A 20,280-nucleotide genomic window follows, 5' to 3' on the forward strand; every position below is an offset into this window, starting at 1 on the left:
GTCTGCCCCCCCCCCCACAAGATTAAGCAAGAAGAACACAAAGCCTAATAGATATCTATCAGCACTGACCTTGTTAGAAGGTTAGAGAAAACAGGAAACTCCCTAGAACCTGTTAACGCAGACAAGGCAAAAGGCCTACAGACCTGCAGTTTGAGGCTAGGATTCAGTACTTCTTCCTTTAAAAAAGTCTTTAAGATGACAATTTTGTGGGATTTTAAAGGAATCTTTGGGTTCCATTTCATTTTCTCCTTGGATTTGTAGGTCTACAACACACACTCTGTCTAACGCAGTCGTTGAAGACTCCATGAACTTTGGGCTTTTGCTGAATTTACCCGATAATAGTAGAGGTCCTTAATGTTCTCATGGGAGCAAATGTCTTAAAGCAGCAGGGGCCATGGTGAAGGGAGCGTGTTCAAACATCTGAGCCTTTGTTAGCAAACCCCAAACAAGAAAAACAGGACTTCTCTTCCAAAGGCTATTTGAACAATCCATTCAGTCATCGAGGTTGTATAAAAGTTATTTTATGTTTCATAACTTCTCAAGGCCTGAAGAACCATTCTCAAGAGACAACCTTATGTTCTCTAGATTCTGATTTTCCTTTACATTAAGGGGTAGGGGGAAGTAATCTTGAGTAATGTACATGCCTGCCTAACATTTTACGTTTTTATCATGTAATGCTCACAATAACTATGAAATGGGTCTCAGTGGAGGCAGAGGGGTCAGCTAAGGCTGTGGCATCATTAGAGGAGGTTGATAGCATCGTGGAGGAGGCTGGGGACACTGGAGGATGCAGCAAAGGGATCCAATAACCCCAAATGAAGTAAGATTTAGTGAGAGCCTCGAACGCTGCTGGCAGCTTCTTGTCGGTGCATGAACTAGCTATGGAAGGGGAGAGGAAGGGATGTGCATGTGTGGATCCTAATTTTTAAGGAGTAGAAGGTGGCTGCCATTCACTAAGGCTTTTAGCTAAGTGTGGTAACGCAGGCCTGTAATCCCAGCACTGGGGAACCCCCAGGTATATAAAGAGTTCAGCGCCAGTCTGGGCTACTTGAGACTGTTTCAAAGAAGGGAAGTTGGTTAATGGAGCTTCCCCTCACATACTCCTAGGAGAGTTCTCTTTCCATTTGCCTTGATTGCAGAGTTTTCAACCAAATAGCTTGTTCCTCTAGGCTAGGACAACTAATCCCTACTCAAAGACAAATAATTCATAGATTGATAGTGACTCATCGCTCTAACTAGAACAATTGGACTGAAGTACTAATTCAACAGTTAAGTGTTTACTTAGCACACCCTACCTGGTTTTCACCCGAGCACTGTTTTGGACATAGATCCCTGTTGCTCCTGTTGGCCTCAACGTTCTGGGTTTAAGTGATCCTCCCATGCCTCTTGAATAGCTGAGATTACAAGTGCCTAACACCGTACCTTGCCTGGCTCCTCTGTGATTTTGAGCTGGCAAATGGAAAAAGCACCAGTTAGAAAAAAAAAAAATCAAGGAACAAAATGGAAGTTAGTAATGGCAAATTGGGTCAGCTAGGTGGTACCACTAACATATATCACTAATATGAATACTTAAATTTATAATTTAAAGTTGTTTTTCTATTTATTTTTTGAAGTTGTTAAAAGGACCATTTACAGAGGTCTAGACAATCTTTGAAAAAATCAACAGGGGCTAGCAGAGCACCCTGAGGGCCGGTGGCTGTTATCTCTTTGCTAAAAGGGCAAAGATAGGCACTAGAGAGGGCCTGGAGAGAGAAAGCTCTGGGGACCTTTGGTGACCCACCTCTACTGCACACTGCTACTGCCTAGGGAGGTTAGACTTCTGTGAAAGGCAGGAGAAGGGGGGCTGGGGATTGTCAGGTGTAGCGGCACCTGATTGCGACTTCAGACAGCACTTGGGAGACTGAGCTAACAGATCATACATTCGAAGTCAGCCTAGGCCAGCAAGTTCCAGGCCAGGCTGAGGTACGTAATGAGACTCAGTTGCAATAAAACAAAAAGTATGAGCCGAACCAAACCAAACACAGAACAACCCATTTTCCAGACCCCTCTCAGGTAAATATTACTCTGCTTCTTAATAAAACTTTGCTTACTTGCTCCTCAAAAACAAAACATGAGCCAGGCAGTGGTGGCACACAGCTTTAATACCAACACTTGGGAGGCAGAGGCAAGCGGATCTCTGAGAGTTCGAGGACAGCCTGGTTTACGGAGCTAGTTCCAGGACAGCCAGGGCTGTTACACAGAGAAATTCTTTCTCGAAAAACCATTAAAAAAAGAAGAAGAAGAACACAAATAAAAACAAAGAAAGGCTAGAGTGAATACAGAGGGACAAAAAGAAGTGAAGTTGCTTACCAAAGCTGGATTGTGGAGTCCTATACCTTTAATCCCAGCACTTGAGAGACAGAGGCATTCGGATCTCTGTGAGTTCAAGGCCAACCTGGTCTATGAGAGCTAGTTCCAGGACAGGCTCCAAAACCACAGAGAAACCCTGTCTTGAAAAATCAAAAAAAAAAAAAAAAAAAAAAAGCAGAGAAAAATGTAGAGCTCAATAAATATCAATAAAATGAAAAAAATAGACAGATAGCTCATGTCACAAGCAATAGCAATGTATTACAATAAAGTCTTTTAAATCCTGTCACTGCAAGTCCCCAAGACCACAACTGCCCTCCAGTTCTCTCCCTGCAAAGCAAGCACTGTTTCCTCGAGATACTGTTTCTTGACCATCCTTTACCTTGACTTGAGAAGTCTGGGACTCCTATAGACAACAGAGCTAGGGCAAGAACTTAGTAAAGTATTTATGAGGATTTGAGTCAGATGCCCAGAACCCACGGGGAGGGAAGACAAGCATGGTGGCGGCCTTGGGGAAGCACAGACGCTCTGGACAGCTGGCCTAGCCTAGGTGAGTTTAAGTCAGTGGGAGAACTTACCTATATACCTAGAAAGAAAGAAAGAAAGAAAGAAAGAAAGAAAGAAAGAAAGAAAGAAAGAAAGAAAGAGGGAGGGAGGTAGATGTTGCCTGATACTTCTCCAACCTTCATACAGCCGCGTGCGCACCCCCCCCCCCCCCCAGTCATGACAAATACCCACAGCAGCACAGTAAATGGAACTTTGGAGAGACACCATCACATTTCCTTTTCCTCCATGGACTCAGTGTGTATTTAAATAAGCTGATGGCAAAAATGAATAGAATGTGTTCGGAATCATATTGGCTGGCATTTGTTGGTACAATTCTGTACAAGAGCTAAGTATTTCCTTTTTTTTTTTTATTTTGAGACAGGGTTTCTCTGTGTTGCTTTGGAGCCTGTCCTGGAACTAGCTCTTGTAGACCAGGCTGGCTTCGAACTCACCAGATATGACTGCCTCTGCCTCCCAAGTGCTGGGATTAAAGACGTGTGCCACCACCGCACGGCTGTATTTCCTCATTTTTTTTTTATTTTTTTTTATTTTTTTTTTTTTTTTGGTTTTTCGAGACAGGGTTTCTCTGTGGCTTTGGAGCCTGTCCTGGAACTAGCTCTGTAGACCAGGCTGGTCTCGAACTCACAGAGATCCGCCTGCCTCTGCCTCCCGAGTGCTGGGATTAAAGGCGTGCGCCACCATCGCCCGGCCTCATTTTTTTTTTAAAAACTGGCTGGGCGGTGGTGGTGCACGCCTTTAATCCCAGTACTCGGGCGGCAAAGACAGGCGTACCTCTGTGAGTTCGAGGACAGCCTGGACTACAGAGCGAGTTCCAAAGCAAGCACCAAAGCTACACAGAGAAACCCTGTCTCGAGAAAACAAAAACAAACAAATAAAAATTCATTATAAGAACAGCTAGCTAGCTGGATGTTAAAATTCAAAGTATCACTAGGAATAGAGCTCTTGCAGTTGGTATTGGGCAATAGAAATGGAGTACAGTCCGCACTGAATAGCAGCCAGTTTCAGGAGGTTGCTTAGGGTCAGGTAAACTGGAGATTTCTGTGGAGAAAACAAGAAAAGCCTTACTGTTTATGGCTGATGTAATGTGTGAAATGGCGAGTATTTAATGTGGTGGTTGGCGGCAGAAAAACCTTTCACCAGTAGGAACGTGCTCCTAATGATGACCTTGCACCAAAATATAACTTTATTAAATCATAAAGTACAGTATGTACAGCCAATATCACTTTAAATCAAACTTCAATGCTAAGCGGAAAGGGCTTACTAGGTTTACCAAAATCTGTAGTATTGCCGGGCAGCGGTGGTGCAGGCCTTTAATCCCAGCATTCAGGATGTAGAGGCAGGCGGATCTCTTTGAGTCTGAGGCCAGCCTGATCTACAAGAGCTAGGGCCAGGACAGTTAGGGCTGTTACATAGAGATACCTTGTCTCAAAAACAAACAAACAAAATCTTTACTATTTTAATATCCATTGTAGGGAAGAAAAATTGGGACTATAGTCAAGTTGTGATCAAGTGCTATTTCCATAAATGGACTGGATAATAAACCGGAAGTGATGGCTCACCTCCCTAATCTCAGCACCTGGGGGGGTGGAGTCAAGGTCAAGTTGTTCAAGGCTGGGGGCTGGAGAGCCTTCTGGAAGATTAAGAGCACTCGCTTGGCTTTCCAGAACCAAGTTGGGCAATTCACAACAGCCTGTATCTCTAGTTTAAGGAAGATCCAATACCTCTGGTGACTCAGGACACCCGCTCACTTGTGCATGCCTTTAATCCAAGCATTTGTGAGGCAGAGGCAGGTGGTTCTAAAAAAAGAATAAATCTTAGAAATGGAGAGAGTATGAGTGTCCAAAGCTTGCCGGGTGTGGTTCTTATGCCTTTAATACCAGCCCTAGGGACGCAGAGCCAGGAAAACCTAAAAGAAGAAAGTATTAAAAAAAATTTCAAGGTTAGCTGATGTGTGGTACTCAGGCCTAAAGTCATCCCAGCATTTAAAGGGCTGAGGTAAGCTCATTCCGTCGAGTTCAGAACCAGAATGGTCTACCTGATGGTTTCCAGGTCAGCCTGGACTTGAGTGGAAAAAAAAAAAGCGAAAAATAAAGTTCCAGGCCAGCTTTGAGTTCAAAATCAACTTGGCTACGGGGAGACCCTGTCTGAAAACATCAAAACCCACGAAAAAAGTAAAAAAAAGAAAAACGGGGGGAAATGCTAAGTGTTTTATTTTACGCATGACCTCTCAGGAAGCATTTCGGTGTCTGCGGGGTGGAATCAGGACGGACAAGTGCACTCCTTGGAATTACTGGGCTGGGTCCTCACCGGGACTCAGATGAGGAGGCTCACTGGAATTTCCCCGGGTCCCGAGGCGCTGCTCCCGTGCAGGGCCTGAGGCGCTTCACCTTAGCGGAAAAGGACCGGGGAAAGTCCTCGTCCCCGGGTCACAGAGGCAGGAACCGGGAGGCGCCCGCCCAGAAGAGTAGCAGGTTCACCGTCGGCCTCCGCTGGGGAGGGGCCCACATCAAACCACGCCCCCCTCCGTCGGGAAGACCCGTCAGGCCGCGGCCGCACGCAGCTAGGAGACTCGGGGAGCCGGTGTGTAGCCACGTCACTCTCCAGGGTGCCCCGCCCTCCACACGCCCTCCACAGGCCCCGCCCCTCACCGTGCCTCGCCCTCCGGTTCTCGCCGGGATCCTTGAGCACCTCCGCCTACCGACCGCCGCTCCTCCTGGCGGCCCTGCCCTCTGCGCGCTCCGCCCACAGCGGCCTCGCCCTCCGCACGCCCCGCCCACTGACCCGCTCGGCCACAGATCGCCACGCCCTCTGGCCCGCCTCGCCCTCCGCGCCCCGCCCCCAGCTGCCTCGCCCTCCGCACGCCCCGCCCCCTGGGGCAGTTACCGGCTCAGTCCGCGCGCGTCTCCGCGGCTCGCCTTAGAGAGCCCTCAGGCTGGCCGGAGCCCCGCGTTGCCGCCCGCGCCCGCCGAGGGCTCGCGGCTCGGGCGCGCCCGGCGCGTGTGGCGAGCTCGGGCCGTGCGCTGCGACGAGGCCGGGCGGCGGGCGGTTAGCGCTCCGCTCGGCGGGCGGGGAGGAGCGGCACGCCGAGCGCTGCACGCCTCGGCGGGCGGGTTCCGCGTCCCAGGACCGAAGCGGGTCGGTGCCCCCGTGTGGAGAGAGGGGCGGCCGGGCTCCCTGGACCCGGGCGGCCCCCGGCTGGGCAGGAGGCTGGGGCCAGGGGCCGGCCATGTCCGCTCGCGTCCCATTGCCCGCCGCTGCCCCCCGGGAGGACCCGCCCGCCGTGGCCGGCGACCGGGACGCGCTGTTGGCAGCGGCGAGCCGGCGGGCGGAGCAGCCGGCGCCGGGCGAGCGGGAGGGCAAGGAGGCGAGGGAGGAGCGGGCCGCGGCCGCCACCAGCCCGGGGGCGCGGGGAGAGCCGTCGCCGGCGCTCGTGCTGGGACACAGCGTGCCGCAAGCGGCCGTGCCCGTGAGGCCGCTGGCGCTGCACCTGGCACACAAGGCGCGCGCGTCCGGGGGTCCCTTCGGCGGGGAAGCTCCACCGCCGCCGCCGCCGCCGCCGCCGCCGCCTCCGCCGCCGCCAGCCCCGCGGGACCCTCCCGAGGTCGCCCGAGAGGACCCTGCGGCCGCCGGCCCCGAGGACAAGCCGCCGCCGCCGCCGCCAAAGGGGAACCCGTGGACCAAGAAGCTGCTGCAGCACCTGTCCCCCGTGGGCACCGGCGCGCCGCCGCCCGCTCAGGACGCCCGGGAGGCCGGTGAGTGCAGTCCGCGGGAGGTGTTGGGTTCCTAGGTGTCATTCAACGTGCCGATTTACATAAATGGACAACTGGGAGCGGGAGCGACAGGAAGAGGTGGGACCTCAGGTTCTCCTTGACGGCTCGGGGCACGGCGTGGGTGACGGGGCAGCGCGGCCGGGCTCGGCTTGTGCCTTCACGTGTCGGCGACCTGGACGCGGTGAAGACTGTGGGAAAGTTTCCGGGAACTTGCCAGAGTGTAAGCGAGTCAGAATAAGCGGATCGGTGTGTGAGTTGGGGCTCGCTCGGGAAGGAACTGGCTGCTAGGTAGAGGTGGCTCTGAGCGCAGCTGGCACGAAGGCGATTTTCGGTCGAGTTTCAGAGTGCCTGCCATAGGGCAGTTGATTCGGAGTCTGCTCTCCTGGTAGCCTGCGCGTTAGTGATTGGGCTGTGCCATCGCGTTCGAATGCTGACCAAGGCAATATGGCCCTTGGGGCTTTATTTGGGTTGCAGCAGCTGCAGTTTGGAAAATAAGATTAAGGCTGGCCTATACTTGGTGGCGCACGCCTGTTACCCCATGGATGTGAAAGATTAGGCGTTCGAAGCCAGACTGAGCAATTTACTAAAGTCTTTCAAAACCTAAAGTAAAAAAAAAAGGGGGGGGGTGGCTGATTGAAACTCCCCATTTGTTTTTAGAATTAAACTGTACTAAAATAACTGGGCTTTTTCTATAGAAATTGAGGCTGTTTTGTTGGAAAGTTTTCGCTGTTCTGTGGAGAAGTCAGTGGAACAGCCAAAGTTTGAGTACGTTTAACGGGGTTGTGGGGGTCAAACGCGGTGAAGGGATCCTGTGCAAATGTCATAGTTGAATCTGTCCTGTAGAGGGAGATAAATGTTGAACCAACTTAGTTTCTTAGCTTTTGCACGAAAATTCTCATTAATTTTGTTTGTTATTTTGTTTGCTTTTGAAACACGACCTATGTTTGTAGCCCAGGCTGGTCTGGAGCCCTTGATCCTCCCGCCACTACCTCCTTCCAATTCCTCCTTCCGATTATAGGCATTTGGCTCTCCTCGTTAATTTTTACTAAAGTTTGACACTTTAAGAAAAAAAGAAACACTAAATTTTGCTCCCTGTTAGTATTGGTATAATTCCTGCCTAGCTGAAAAGAGCTGTTTACTACCATTGCTAAGTGAAGAAAACATGCTATGCCAATTCTCTCTAACATTTAGTAAGAAAAGAAAGCCCTTGTTGATTGCTTTATTGACAGTTACCTCTCCACGTCTAGACTTTTTATTGAACTAACAAATATGAAGCCAGTTTTTTGTTTGTTTTAGCTTTGTGTCTTTGTTGTTGTTTTGTTTATTTAGACAGGGTTTCTCTGTGAACTGTAAACCAGGCTGGCCTTGAACTCTCAGAGCTGCCGGCCTCTGAGCCACCACCGCCCAGCTGAAACCAGTTTTTGTAAACACAGTTTAGCCAGGCGGTGGTGGTGCACACCTTTAATCCCAGCAGAGGCAAGCAGATCTCTGTGACTTCCGTTTGAGGCCAGCTTGGTCGTTCCAGGACAGGCTTGATAGCTACAGGGAAACCTTGTCTCGAAAAATAAATAAATAAACACAGTTTATTTCAAAGTGAGACTTGACATTCTGTTGGAAGGAGGCCGCCAGTTTGTTTCAGGCTGCTTAGCCACAAAATAATCACGCAGAAACTATATTATTTAAATCATTGCTTGGCCCATAGCTCTAGCTTCTTATTGGCTAACTCTTACATATTAATTTAACCCATTACTATTAATCTATATATCTCTGTGGCTATGGCTTACCTGGTGAAGTTCCTAGCTTCTGTCTCCATTGGCGGCTCCATGGCTTCTCCCTGACTCTGCCCCTTTTTCTCCCAGCATTCAGTCTAGCTTTCCCTGCCTACCTAAGTTCTTCCTTGCTATAGATCCAGAGCAGTTTCTTTATTCATTAAGGTTATCATAGCACACAAAGGGGACTCCCACATCAACTTTTTTTTCTCCTATGTTGGGAATGAGCCCAGAGCCCTGTACTTTATCATCAAACTGTATGTACGTGCTTTTTTTTTCTGCACCCCCTCAGGAATTTTAATTTGCAAATTAATTGGGAAAATATTTCACAGTTTAACCTACTTGTGCCTTGAATATTTCGTCTTTCTTACATTAGGAATAGAGTGGCCCTTAACTGGGAATATGGTCCATACCTGTAATTCCAGCAGAAAGATCATGAGTTTGAGTCCAGCCTGAATTACCCTCAAGACCAGGATCTCAGAAAATCAAGAGTGGCCTGGTGGCTCACTCTTTTAAGTCCAGCACTCTTTTTTTTAATATTTATTTTATGTGCATTTGTGTCTTGCCATGGGTGTCAAGTCCTCTGGAACTGAAATTATAGACAGTTGTGAGACATGGGTGCTGGGAATTGAACCTGGGTCCTCTAGAACAGTCAGTGCTCTTAACCACTGAGCCATCTCTCCAGCCCCCAAGCCCAGCACTCTTCTTGTGGGAGTGACGAGCTGATGTCTGAGTTCAACGCCAGCCTGATCTAACCAATGAGTTACAGGAAAGCCTTGGCTACATATGGAGACCTGGTCTCAAAAACCAAAGACAAAATCAAAAGGAGTTTCAGTTGTATCAATTTTTTTTATTGACAACTCTTAATTTTTGGGGTCATTCTGCAATATTAGCAATGCCTTTTTTTCAGATCTATGTCAGGGTAGCAACCCTGACTCTAAGCTGTTCCTCCAGTAATAGGTAACATAAATAAGAGATTGTCATTGAACTGCTGAAAGCAATGGGTGATAGTTTAGTTGTTACTAAATGGATAGTTGGCTTTTGGCAAGATTTTTGGTCTTTTAAATTAATGACATGGGTGGGTTCATGTCTTCTATTTTTTTTTTTTTTGTTGTTTTGAGATGACATTTTCTGAGTTATCCAAACCTCATCTGTCTTCCCAGTAGCTGGGATGATGGTCATTAAGGAGCCAATTTGTTTGTTTGATTGATTGATTGTTTTTCAATACAGGGTATCTCTGTCACAGCCCTGGCTTTCCTGGAATTCACTTTGTACACCAAGCTGACTTCAAACTCAAAGATCAGCCTAACTCTGCTTACGCAGATCTTTACTAGGATTAAAGGTGTGCTCCGGACCACCACCAGGTCTATTAGAGCCAGGTCTTTTTTTTTTTTTTCCACTTCAAGGTTACTTTTATTTTAAGGCTGGTACAGGGATTTAGGGCAATAGAGAAATAACCTATGTGTGGCACAAATAATAAAAACCCAGAGACAAATATAGGGGTTAAAGCTGAAGATCAGAAAAGCAGAGCAGTCAGCTACTGGGGAGACCTTTTACCTCTACCAAAACTTCAGACCGAAAGGGCGAGATCCTGTCTCCTTGAATCCTCAGACTCCACACTCCACTCAGTTCCTGTCGGAGCCCGTTCTTAACACTAGAGTGATTTCTTTTTTTAAAAAAATTTATTTATTTATTAAGTATACAACATACTGCCTCCATGTGTGCCCACACGCCAGAAGAGGGTGCCAGATCTTATTACAGATGGTTGTGAGCCACCATGAGGTTGCTGGGAATTGAACTTAGGTCCACTGGAAGAGCAGCCAGTTCTCTTAACCACTGAGGCATCTCTCCAGCCCAGGTAATTCTTGACTTTTTTTTTTTCCCGAGACAGGGTTTCTCTGTAACTTTGGAGCCTGTTCTGGAACTCACTCTGTTCTGTAGACCAGGCTGGCCTCAAACTCATAGAGATCCACCTGCCTCTGCCTCCTGAGTGCAGGGATTAAAAGTGTGCTCCACCACTGCCGGTAGTTATTTCTACATACAAGCTTAGTGCTGTGGCTTCTCATTTTCCTAAGAAAAATGACTAGGATGATATAGGGGTTGGGGCAGATTGCTCAGTGCTTACTCTTCTTTCAAAGCACTCTTTGGCTTCTAGCACCTATGTCAAGAGTGCTCACCCCGGTTATATAGAGCATCTATTGCCTTCTAATCTCTGAGTGTGTCTGCACATGGGTGACACAAATAAAAGCAAGAAATATTAAGAAAAAAAGACTGAGATGTGTAGTTGCACATACCTACTCCAAGGCTGAGGCTACAGAATCAGCTTCACCTTGGAGTTTGCGACCAGCCAGAGCAATATAATGAGGCAGAGCTGGAGAGATAGGTGGCTCAGAGGTTAAGAGCATATGATGCTTTTTCAGAGGATCTGAGTTTGGTTCCCAGAACCCACATTGTGTAGCAGCAAATAGCTGCCTGTAACTCAGTTCTAGAGACTCTCAGCACCCTCTTCTTACTCCTTGGGCACCCACACGCACATGCACACGGGTAAATACAGAATTAAAGTGAAAAAGGTAAGGCCCTAAATCAGAAAGAGAATAATGGTAATGATAAAAAACAAGTATGTCCAGAGATCACTTAGGGTTTAAAGGATGTAGATTAAGCTATATTAAGTCTACTGATAGGATACTCTTTGTTTTTTGTTTTTCTAGATAGGGTTTCTTTGTGTAGCTTTGGAGTCTATCCTGGAACTTGCTCTGTAGATCAGGCTGACTTCGAACTCACAGCATCCACCTACCTCTGCCTCCCGAGTGCCAGGATTAAAGAGTGTGCCACCACTGCCCCCAAATAGGATACTATTGAAAGAGAAAAGCATATCAATCCCAGCCAAACTGTCAGTCTTCATGTAGTGAAGAAATTACATCCACAAACTTTTGCCATAAACTATTATCAGAGTTAGATACATTATAGGCAGCATTTGGAGTCTTTAGGATATGATCATGAACCTATTAAATTTATTTATTTGTGTGTGTGTGTGTGTGTGTGTGTGTGTGTGTACATGCATGCCACACTGGTTTATGTGAAGATCAGAGAAGAGCTTTGGAGTTGTTTTTCTCCTTAGATCATGTGTGTTTTGGGGATCAAGCTTAGGTTAGGTGTGGTAGCAAGTTCCTCTACCTATTAAGTTAGCCATATGGGCAGCCTAATCTTCTCTGGACAAAAGCAAGCCAGATTCTTGATGGTCCCATGTTTTGAGACACTCCTCCACTTTTAGGATGTCTCTGGTCTTTCGCTGCTTCTGGGAAACCAGATAAAACAATTCAGCCAAAGCCAGGCCCACCTTGGAATGTCTTGAATTCAGTATGAAGACTTATGATCTAAGATCTCGAACTATCCTAAGCTTGTGCTAAATGGTTGTGATTTAACAACCCCTTCATTAAGTAACAGTCTATGGCTTGTTCATCACTTGCTTGTAGCTGTAGCTGTATAGTAAAACTCAGTCTTGTAGTGTAATTTCATAAAAACTCAGAATATAAAAATACTGATTTTGTACATTTTTTTCATATTTATTCTTTGACCGTATGTTTTGAGAAAGGATTTCCCTATTTAGCCCTGGCTTGCCTGGAATTTACTATGTAGGCTAGGCTGACCTCAGATGGACATGCCTTTGCTTCTCTAGTGCTGGGGTTAAAGGCTTGTGCTAAAGTGCTTGACTTTGATACTATTTATCAACCCGCTTTTCTTTTTTGGGGAGGGTAGGGAACTGCAAGTAAGTTTGCTGTCAGTAGTACCTTCGTGAAATTCATCTTCCAAATTTCATATATATTATTTATTTCTATTTTATTATTTATTTACACATAGTATTATTTTTATATCCTTATAAAAGTAAAATTATTGGGGCTCAGTTGGTAGACTGCTTGCTGCACTCACTGTCTGTCCTAGAACTCGCTTTGTAGACCAGGCTGGCCTCAAACTCACAGAGATCCGCCTGCTTCTGCCTCCCCAAGTACTGGGATTAAAGGCGTGCACCACCACCGCCCGGCTGGATATATTTCTTTAAAGATTTGTTTAACTGGAATTCCAAACAGTGTGAGCCACCATGTGAGTGCTGGGACCTGGCCTTCTACAATAGCCACCTCTCCAGACCCCAAATATTTTTGCTGTAGATTTAGGTTTATATCCTCTTGATCACCCACACTACCTTTTCCCCCCCATATGCCTGTATTTTTTTAATTGCATGGATTATTTTTTTTAGAAAATATTTATTTTTTTAAATTATAATGTTAATTACATAGTTTCTTCCTTTACTTTCCTCCCTCCAAATCCTCCTATATACCTTTTCTTGCTCTTTTTCAAATTTATGGCCCCTTTCATTTTTATTCCTATATATATTCAGATTCCTATATATAAACAACCTGCTCTGTAATGACATATACATACATACATATGTGTGCATGTGTTTTCAGGGCTGACCTATTGTTTAACCAATTGTATTTTTCCCTGTTTCTCCCTCTTTCAGCATTCCTTTGTAACTTGTGACTTTTTGTGTAGGATTCAGGCTTTATGGTAATTTCCCTGTCCATTTTGGCATGTCTATCAAAGGTGTTGTCTTCAGTCAGGTAGTGTTTATGTATTTATATTGGTAAGACTCTGGGTGAAGCGTCTGTCCTTCCTACACATACTTACTCCCTGATCTCTAGTTCTTTCTGTCTTCTGCCCTCCTTCTGCACTGTTCCCTGAGTTGTATTGTAGTTATATCCAGTGGGACTAGGCTCCACAACTCTGCATTTTGATTGATTGTGGTTTTCTTAAAGAGAAGTTTCTACACTTGGATATAAGGACATATTTAGAATGTGGTTAGGGATTATGTTGCTTTAGTAAAGTGCTGGTTGTAGGTTCTCCAAGATCAGTGACTTTGCCAACCTTGGGTTGTTGGCTAAGTTCCTGTACCAGGCATGATTTCCTTATTTTTAAGCGGGTCTTAATCCTAGGTAAAGAGGCACTGGTTACTGCTGAGATTATGTGTGCCAGCATTGCATGTTCTTTGTTATGTTTTATCCATATGTACATGTATGTATGCACATATGCATGCTATCTATTCCATATACTTGTAGAGTATTACAGGTACATTTCACCATGCTGTGTTACCTTTCTTTGAGCAATAATCTTTTAAAAGGTATATGGTCATTTAATTAATTTATTTGTAACTGAATCTCTACGTAGTCCTGGGTATGCTGAAATTCAGTGTAGATTGGGTTAGCCTACAAAAGTGCCTGCCTCTCTGTCTCCTGAGTGCTGGGTTTAAAGCCCTGTGCATATGAATGAGAAAGAGAGAGTAGCTCATTCTGTTGGTAGACTCTCAGTCCCAGGCTGGTGTGACAGTTGTGGTGACTCACACCTCTAATCCCAATACTAGGGAGGAAAGCAGAGACAGAATCACTTCAAGTTTGAGGTTAACTGGTCTGTATAACCAGTTCATGATAGCCAGGGCTGTACATCCAGACCCTGCTTCATAAGAAGACTCCCCAAATAGATAGATGATAGGTAGATAGACAGATAATGAGTGAGTGAATATAAAAACAGATGCTGCTTTAAAAGCCTTAATTTAAAGACAGTTTTTTATGATCAGCCATTGTGTTTTCTTTCAAGATAAGGAGAGATGATGCAATGGTCTGTTTTGCTTGTTTGGGGCACTGACCTTGTGCGGGTTGAGTAAGCTCTTTACCTGCCATTCAACTGCAGCCCCAGCCCAAAAAGTTCTACAGAGACCTGTTACTTTCCTTTTTGTGGCTGGATCTGGCTGTCCTGCTTGGTTAGCTGTTTTCTCTCTCTCTGTGTCTCTGTCTCTGTCTCTCTCTCTGTGTCTCTTATTTATTATGTATACAATGCTTTGCCTGCAGTCCAGAAGAGGGCACCAGATCTCAATATAGATGGTTGTGAGCCACAATGTGGTTGCTGGGAATTGAACTCAAGACCTGAGCTATCTCTCCAGCCCTCTGTTTTATCTTTTTTTTTTTTTTTTTTTGCCAATTTAAAACTAAGTAGCTTTATCTAAGACAGAACCACAATTTAGAAAATTACTCCAGGGCTGGAGAGATGGCTCAGCCGTTAAAGGCTAGGCTCACAACCAAAAATATAAGAAAATTCCTCCATAAAATTGACCTATAGGCAAACCTGTGGACCTTTTTAATGAATGCTTGGAGGACCTAACACATTGTGGTCCACCACGACCCGGCTGTGGTGCCACCCCTAGACTGGTAGTCCTGGGTGTTGTAAGAAAGGAGGCTGAGCAAGCCAGTAAGCAGCACTCGTTCATGGCCTCAGGAACAACAGCTTTTGCTTCTACCTAAATCCTGGCTTCCTTCTCTGATGAATTGTTATAGTGGAAGTGTTTGGTGTGTCTGTATGTGTGTGTGTGTGTGTGGTTTTTCGAGTCAGGGTTTCACTGTAGTTTTAGAGCCTGTCCTGGAACTAGCTAGCTGTTGTAGACCAGGCTGGTCTCGAACTCAGAGATCCACCTGCCTCTGCCTCCCGAGTGCTGGGATTAAAGGCATGCGCCACTACCGCCCAGCTTTGGAAGTATTTTTTAAAGATTTATTTAGTTTATGTGTATGAGTATTGCCTACATGTATGTATGTGTACCATGTGTGTGCTCAGTGTCCATAGAGGTCAGAAGAGGGTGTTGGATTCCCTGGAACTGTATTTATGTATTGCTGCATGTCATCACCTGTGTACTAGGAGCTGAACCTGGGTCTTTTTTAAAAGCAACATGTACTCTTAACCTGAGTCATATTTGTGCCTCTGGTAATGGTGTTTTACAGCAACAGCATCCCTAAGAGTGATACTAGGCATGGTCTATTAAGGTTGCCAGACCTGTTTGTTTTCTAGAAGTAGTTTAAAGTCGTAAACCATTTTCTATTTTCTTATATAAACATTATATAAGATATAATATATATTATATATAAAATAAATGTTCTATTATATAGAAATATTTATCCTATTACAAAATCAGTTGAGGGTTGGGGCTGTAACTTGGAAGTAGAACACTTATCTTCCCTTTCACGACATGCCAAAAAATTAAATTAAAAGGGAGTGGGTAGAGTAGAATTTTTTTTAGAAGTTGCAATTTTAGTTTTATTATGGTATATTTTCTTCTTTGGTTTGTTGTTGTTTTTGCTTTTTGAGACAGGGTTTCTCTGTGTAGCCCTAGCTGTAGTAGAACTCACCATGTAGACCAGGCTGTTCTTGAACTCAGATAGATCTGCCTGCTTGTCTCATGAGTTCTGGGATTAAAGGTGTGTGCCAGCTACCCTCACCCAGTGCAGTGTATTTTCTTAATAAAAGGATCGGTCTGCTAGTTAAGTATAAATTAGTATTTTCCTTTGCTTTTCAAAACAGGGTTTTTCTGTATAGCCCTGGATGTAAGATCTGCTTGCCTCTGCCTCCCAAATGCTGGGATTAAGTGTTTGAGCCCCCGCTTGCCTGCTAGTATTTTCTACTTTTTAAATGCAGATAACATTTGAATTTGCATATTATAGTTGGTGTCTTTCAAGGAATTTGAGTAACAGGAACTTGGCTTTTATTGTGAGTTATGACTGCTAACTTGCCAAAATTGAAATACTTGTTTTGCTAAACTTAATAAATGAAATGGTTGAAAAATAATTTTATATATTTTCTTTAGAGCTCAGTTCCCCAAAAATTATAAAAGCGGGAAAACTCAAGACAAAGAAATCCAACAAGGTATGCTTTTACAGATAGGATGTACTTTTTAAATGTATTGATTGAAAATCATTTAAAACAATTCTGATTTAAGTTTGATCCTAATATCATTGAATTTTTACTTCAAAATATTTAAGAAATATTTGAATTAGCTTGTCAAATCCACATATAAGTAAATAGAGGTGATTTTGAAAAATACTCTTACTTTATTTGATTTTGCTGTTGCTCCCCCCCCCCCCCCCCCCCCCCCGCTTTGATTGAGACAGGGTCTCACTATGTAGACTAGGCTGGCCTGGGGTGTCTCATTGAAGCTCAGGTTACTCTTGTGTCCATGTGACCCAGAATTCTTATTTCTCCTACTTCTAAGTGCTCAGGATTTCTGGCAACAAAAATTACATTTAGAATATTTTTTCTATCTAAAAATTCTAAAAATCATTTTTGGTTGTAACAATTATTTTATTACATTTTAGGCTAGTGACTTCAGTGATATGGCAAATTGGCCAACACCAGGTGAATTAGCGAACACGGGGGTGAGTATGTGTGTAAGTCTTTTAAAAAGAATTCTTATCTCAGCCTTATTTGTTGTATTGGGTGTATTTAAAGATATAGCTCAGCAGTACGATTATTTTGACTTGAAACATTTAGTACTAGTAATGAATTTAGTGGCTTGACATTTACCCAGAGTAATTTTACTTTTTATTTTTAAATAATGATCAAATATAATTTTTAAAAAGTCGGTTACATTTTTATGTTTATATGCCTTGATAAGATGATTAAAAACTTGACAGCTATCCTTTTTGTTTGTTTGTTTTACCCAGTTATAAGATATTACTTTCATTTATATTTCCCTACCTGGCTATATCCCCAGGAGTTGGGGCAAAGTGTTTGTATCACTCTTGTTGTTTGTTTATTTTTTTTTAACAAAAAGGATTACATTTCATTTTAACTTAAAAAAAAGGTTAGTATTATTTATTTAATGCGTGCGAGTGTTTATCTGTTCTGGCACCACGTGCATGCTTGATGCCTGTGGAGGTCAGAAGGACTGCCTGCTGCCCTAATTTCAGCTGGTTGTGAGAAACTGAGTGCTGGAAATTGACTCAGGTCCTTTGGAAGAGCAACCGTGTGCTCTTATCTGCCAAGCTGTCTCTCTACTGCTTATTATTATTTGTGTGGGGGGGTTGCTTTTGTTTTTTGATACAGGGTTTCTCTACATAGCCCCTGTTGGCCTGGAACTCACTCTGTAGACTGCCTAGACAGGCTGCAAACTCAAGGAAGTCTGCCTGCCTGTGTTGCAGTGCTGGGTTTAAAGGAGTGCATCACCATGCCCAACCTAAACCTGACAATCCTTTTAGTTGTTTTGTTTTTTCAAGACAGGTTTCTCTGTAGCTTTGGAGCCTGTTTCAAACTCTCTCTATAGACCAGGCTGGCCTCGAACTCACAAAGATTCGCCTGTGTCTGCCTCCCTAGTGATGGTATTAAAAGTGTGCTCCACCACTACCTGGCATTTTTTTAATACATTTTTTATTGATATTTATTGAGCCCTACATTTTTCTCTGCTTCCCTCCCTGCCTCTCCCCTTCCCCCTTCAGCCCTTCCCCAAAGTCTCCATGCTCCCATTTTACTAAGGAGATCTTGTCTTTTTCTACTTTCTACTTCCCATGTAGATTATATCTATGTAAGTCTCTTAAGTGTCCTCATTGTTGTCTAAATTCTCTGGGATTGTGGTTTGTAGGCCTGCTTTCTTTGCTTTATGTTTAAAAACCACCTATGAGTGAGTACATATAATTGTCTTTCTGTGTCTGGGTTACCTCACTCAATTGTTTTTGTTTTGTTTTGTTTTGTTTTGTTTTTGGAGTGGGTGGTTTTTTGTTTGTTGTCCACATAGGTTTTTCTGTGTAGCTCTAATCCTAGAACTGGAACCTGCTGTGTAGACCAGGCTGGCCTTGAACTCACCTAGATCTGCCTGCCTCTTACCTGCATAGTACTCAAATGCGCGCACCACCTTCACCACCGCCTGGTTTTTATCAGATTGTGCAGTAAACTTATCACTGAGAACAAACACTTGGCTCCTGCCTGCAATGTTGCTATATTTTCTGTGTATGTAGAATAGTGTAGGGGCACTATTGTTTCTGCTTAGTTGGAAGCTTCACTTAGCCCCTGGCATCCATATATTCACCTGGTACTTTGACTACTCAGTAGATTTTTCCATGTTGTATCAATGACATATTTCAATTTATGGTTGTAATGTAATGTAATGGACATTGAATTATTATAAATGAAACTCTCCATTAAAATTTGAATGGATATTTCCTTTTTTCCACTCGTAGTTATTAACTAGGAGAAGAGTGGCAAGATCATATACTAGCTATTTAGTTTTGTTTATTTTTTTAAAGAACCTGCTAAGGACTGGGCCTTATAAGGTGGCTCATGTCTTTATACCAGCACTGAGGCAGAGGCAGGCAGATCTCTGAGTTTGAGGCAGCCTGGTCTACAAAGTGAATTCTAGAACAGCAAGGGCTACACAAAGAAACCATGTCTCAAAAACAACAACAAAAAAAGGAACCCCCCCCAAAAAAAGCCAAACAAATTTAAAAAAAAAAAAGAAGAAACTGCCAAACTTTCACTCCCACTGGTACTGATTAATTTGGTCAGTTTTTAAAACAGTAGCCATTGTAGTAAATATAGTTAATTTGCATTTCTTAGACTATTGATGGCAATGTAGTTACGTGTGTTGGTCAAATTAGCAATCTAAACCAGTACCTCATGCATACTAGACAAGTGCTCTACCCTTCCAGGTTTTTATTTTCGGTGAGTTATTTTCCTAGCAATATTTAGAATAGATGTTGATTTTTTTTAAGTGAAATGTTAATAGAAATGATTCTATTCAGAACGCTTTTTTTTTTCAGTCTCAAAGTGTTATCGGCCAAGGAAATAAGAAACCACAAATTAGAAAAGAAAAAGAAGAGAAGATTGAAAAAAGAAGCAACTGTGAGAGCAAAGAGAACCGGGAAGCAAAACTAGATGGTCCTGTTGAGAATATCAGCGAAGACGAGGCTCAGTCAAGCAGCCAGCGGAAGAGAGGTCAGCTGGCCTGTGTCTTCATTTTACCTTGAAGGTTTTGAAGATGCATGGGGATGAATCGTATTAGTTAGCGCCATCTCTGTCATCACATGTGATGTCACGTTAACCTACCTGCAGCAGTAATGGTTTTGACTTGTTTGGCCTTCTGTCCTGACCTCTTTTATTTATTTATTTATTTATTTATTTATTTATTTATTTATTTAGCATTCAAACTATAACCACCCCCATACACACACATAAATTTTTTTTGTTGGTTTTTGTTTTTTAAGACAGGGTTTCTCTGCTGTAGATCTACCTGCTCCTGCTTCCCAAGTGCTGGGATTAAATGTGTGTGCCACCATCGCCCAGCTTTCTTTTTTTCTTTCTTTCTTTCTTTCTTTCTTTCTTTCTTTCTTTCTTTCTTTCTTTCTTTCTTTCGACTGTTTCTCTGTGTATCAACCCTGCTTAAACTGTACAAAATAGAGTAAAATTCCTTACAGGTTTTATTCTTGTATATTTTCTTGGAAAGCAGTCTAATGCCATTGTTATTTTAAATTTACATTGAAATTGCTTCATTCATAGAAAATACTGAGATAATGAAAGACTTTTTTTTAAAGTTTGCTTTATGTGCATTGGTGTTTTGCCTGCATGTATGCCTGTGAGAGGGAGTTGGGTCCCCAGGAACTTGAGTTACAGATAGTTGTGAGCTGTCATGTGGGTGCTGGAAATCGAACCCAGGTCCTCTAGAACAGCAGTTAGTGCTCTTAACCACAGAACCATCTCTCCAGCCCTTGGTTTTCTTTCCTTGGTTTTCTTTTTCTCTCTGTCTCTCTCTGTCTCTCTCTCTTTTTTTTTAACAGCCTTGACTGTACTGGAATTCACTCTAGATCAGACTGTCAAATCCACTTGCCTCTGCCTCATGAGGGCTGGGATTACTGCACAGGTAGCCCCTGGTTTTCTAAGAGAAAAAAATGAGAACAATTTTAGTTAGTATTTTAAGGATTTTTGTTTGTTTGAGACAGTCTCCCCAATATATAAGTTTATATATAATA

General features: G+C 43.8%; 1 protein-coding gene across 3 annotated transcripts in view; it reads left to right on the plus strand.

Annotated features, from left to right (window-relative positions):
* The first annotated feature begins 5,999 nt into the window (after positions 1 to 5,999).
* LOC142836272 (la-related protein 1B-like) overlaps positions 6,000 to 20,280 on the plus strand; it is a 40,368-nt gene continuing 26,087 nt past the window's right edge. For all 3 annotated transcript variants that reach the window (XM_075950384.1, XM_075950386.1, XM_075950387.1), the window contains exons 1-4: positions 6,000 to 6,665; positions 16,131 to 16,189; positions 16,639 to 16,698; positions 19,075 to 19,249. In XM_075950384.1, the coding sequence (XP_075806499.1) occupies positions 6,140 to 6,665; positions 16,131 to 16,189; positions 16,639 to 16,698; positions 19,075 to 19,249 (820 nt within the window). In that variant the 5' untranslated portion in view covers positions 6,000 to 6,139. The remainder of the gene's footprint in view (positions 6,666 to 16,130; positions 16,190 to 16,638; positions 16,699 to 19,074; positions 19,250 to 20,280) is intronic.

Source organism: Microtus pennsylvanicus, chromosome 16, assembly GCF_037038515.1.
Source record: "Microtus pennsylvanicus isolate mMicPen1 chromosome 16, mMicPen1.hap1, whole genome shotgun sequence".
NCBI lineage: Eukaryota > Metazoa > Chordata > Mammalia > Rodentia > Cricetidae > Microtus > Microtus pennsylvanicus.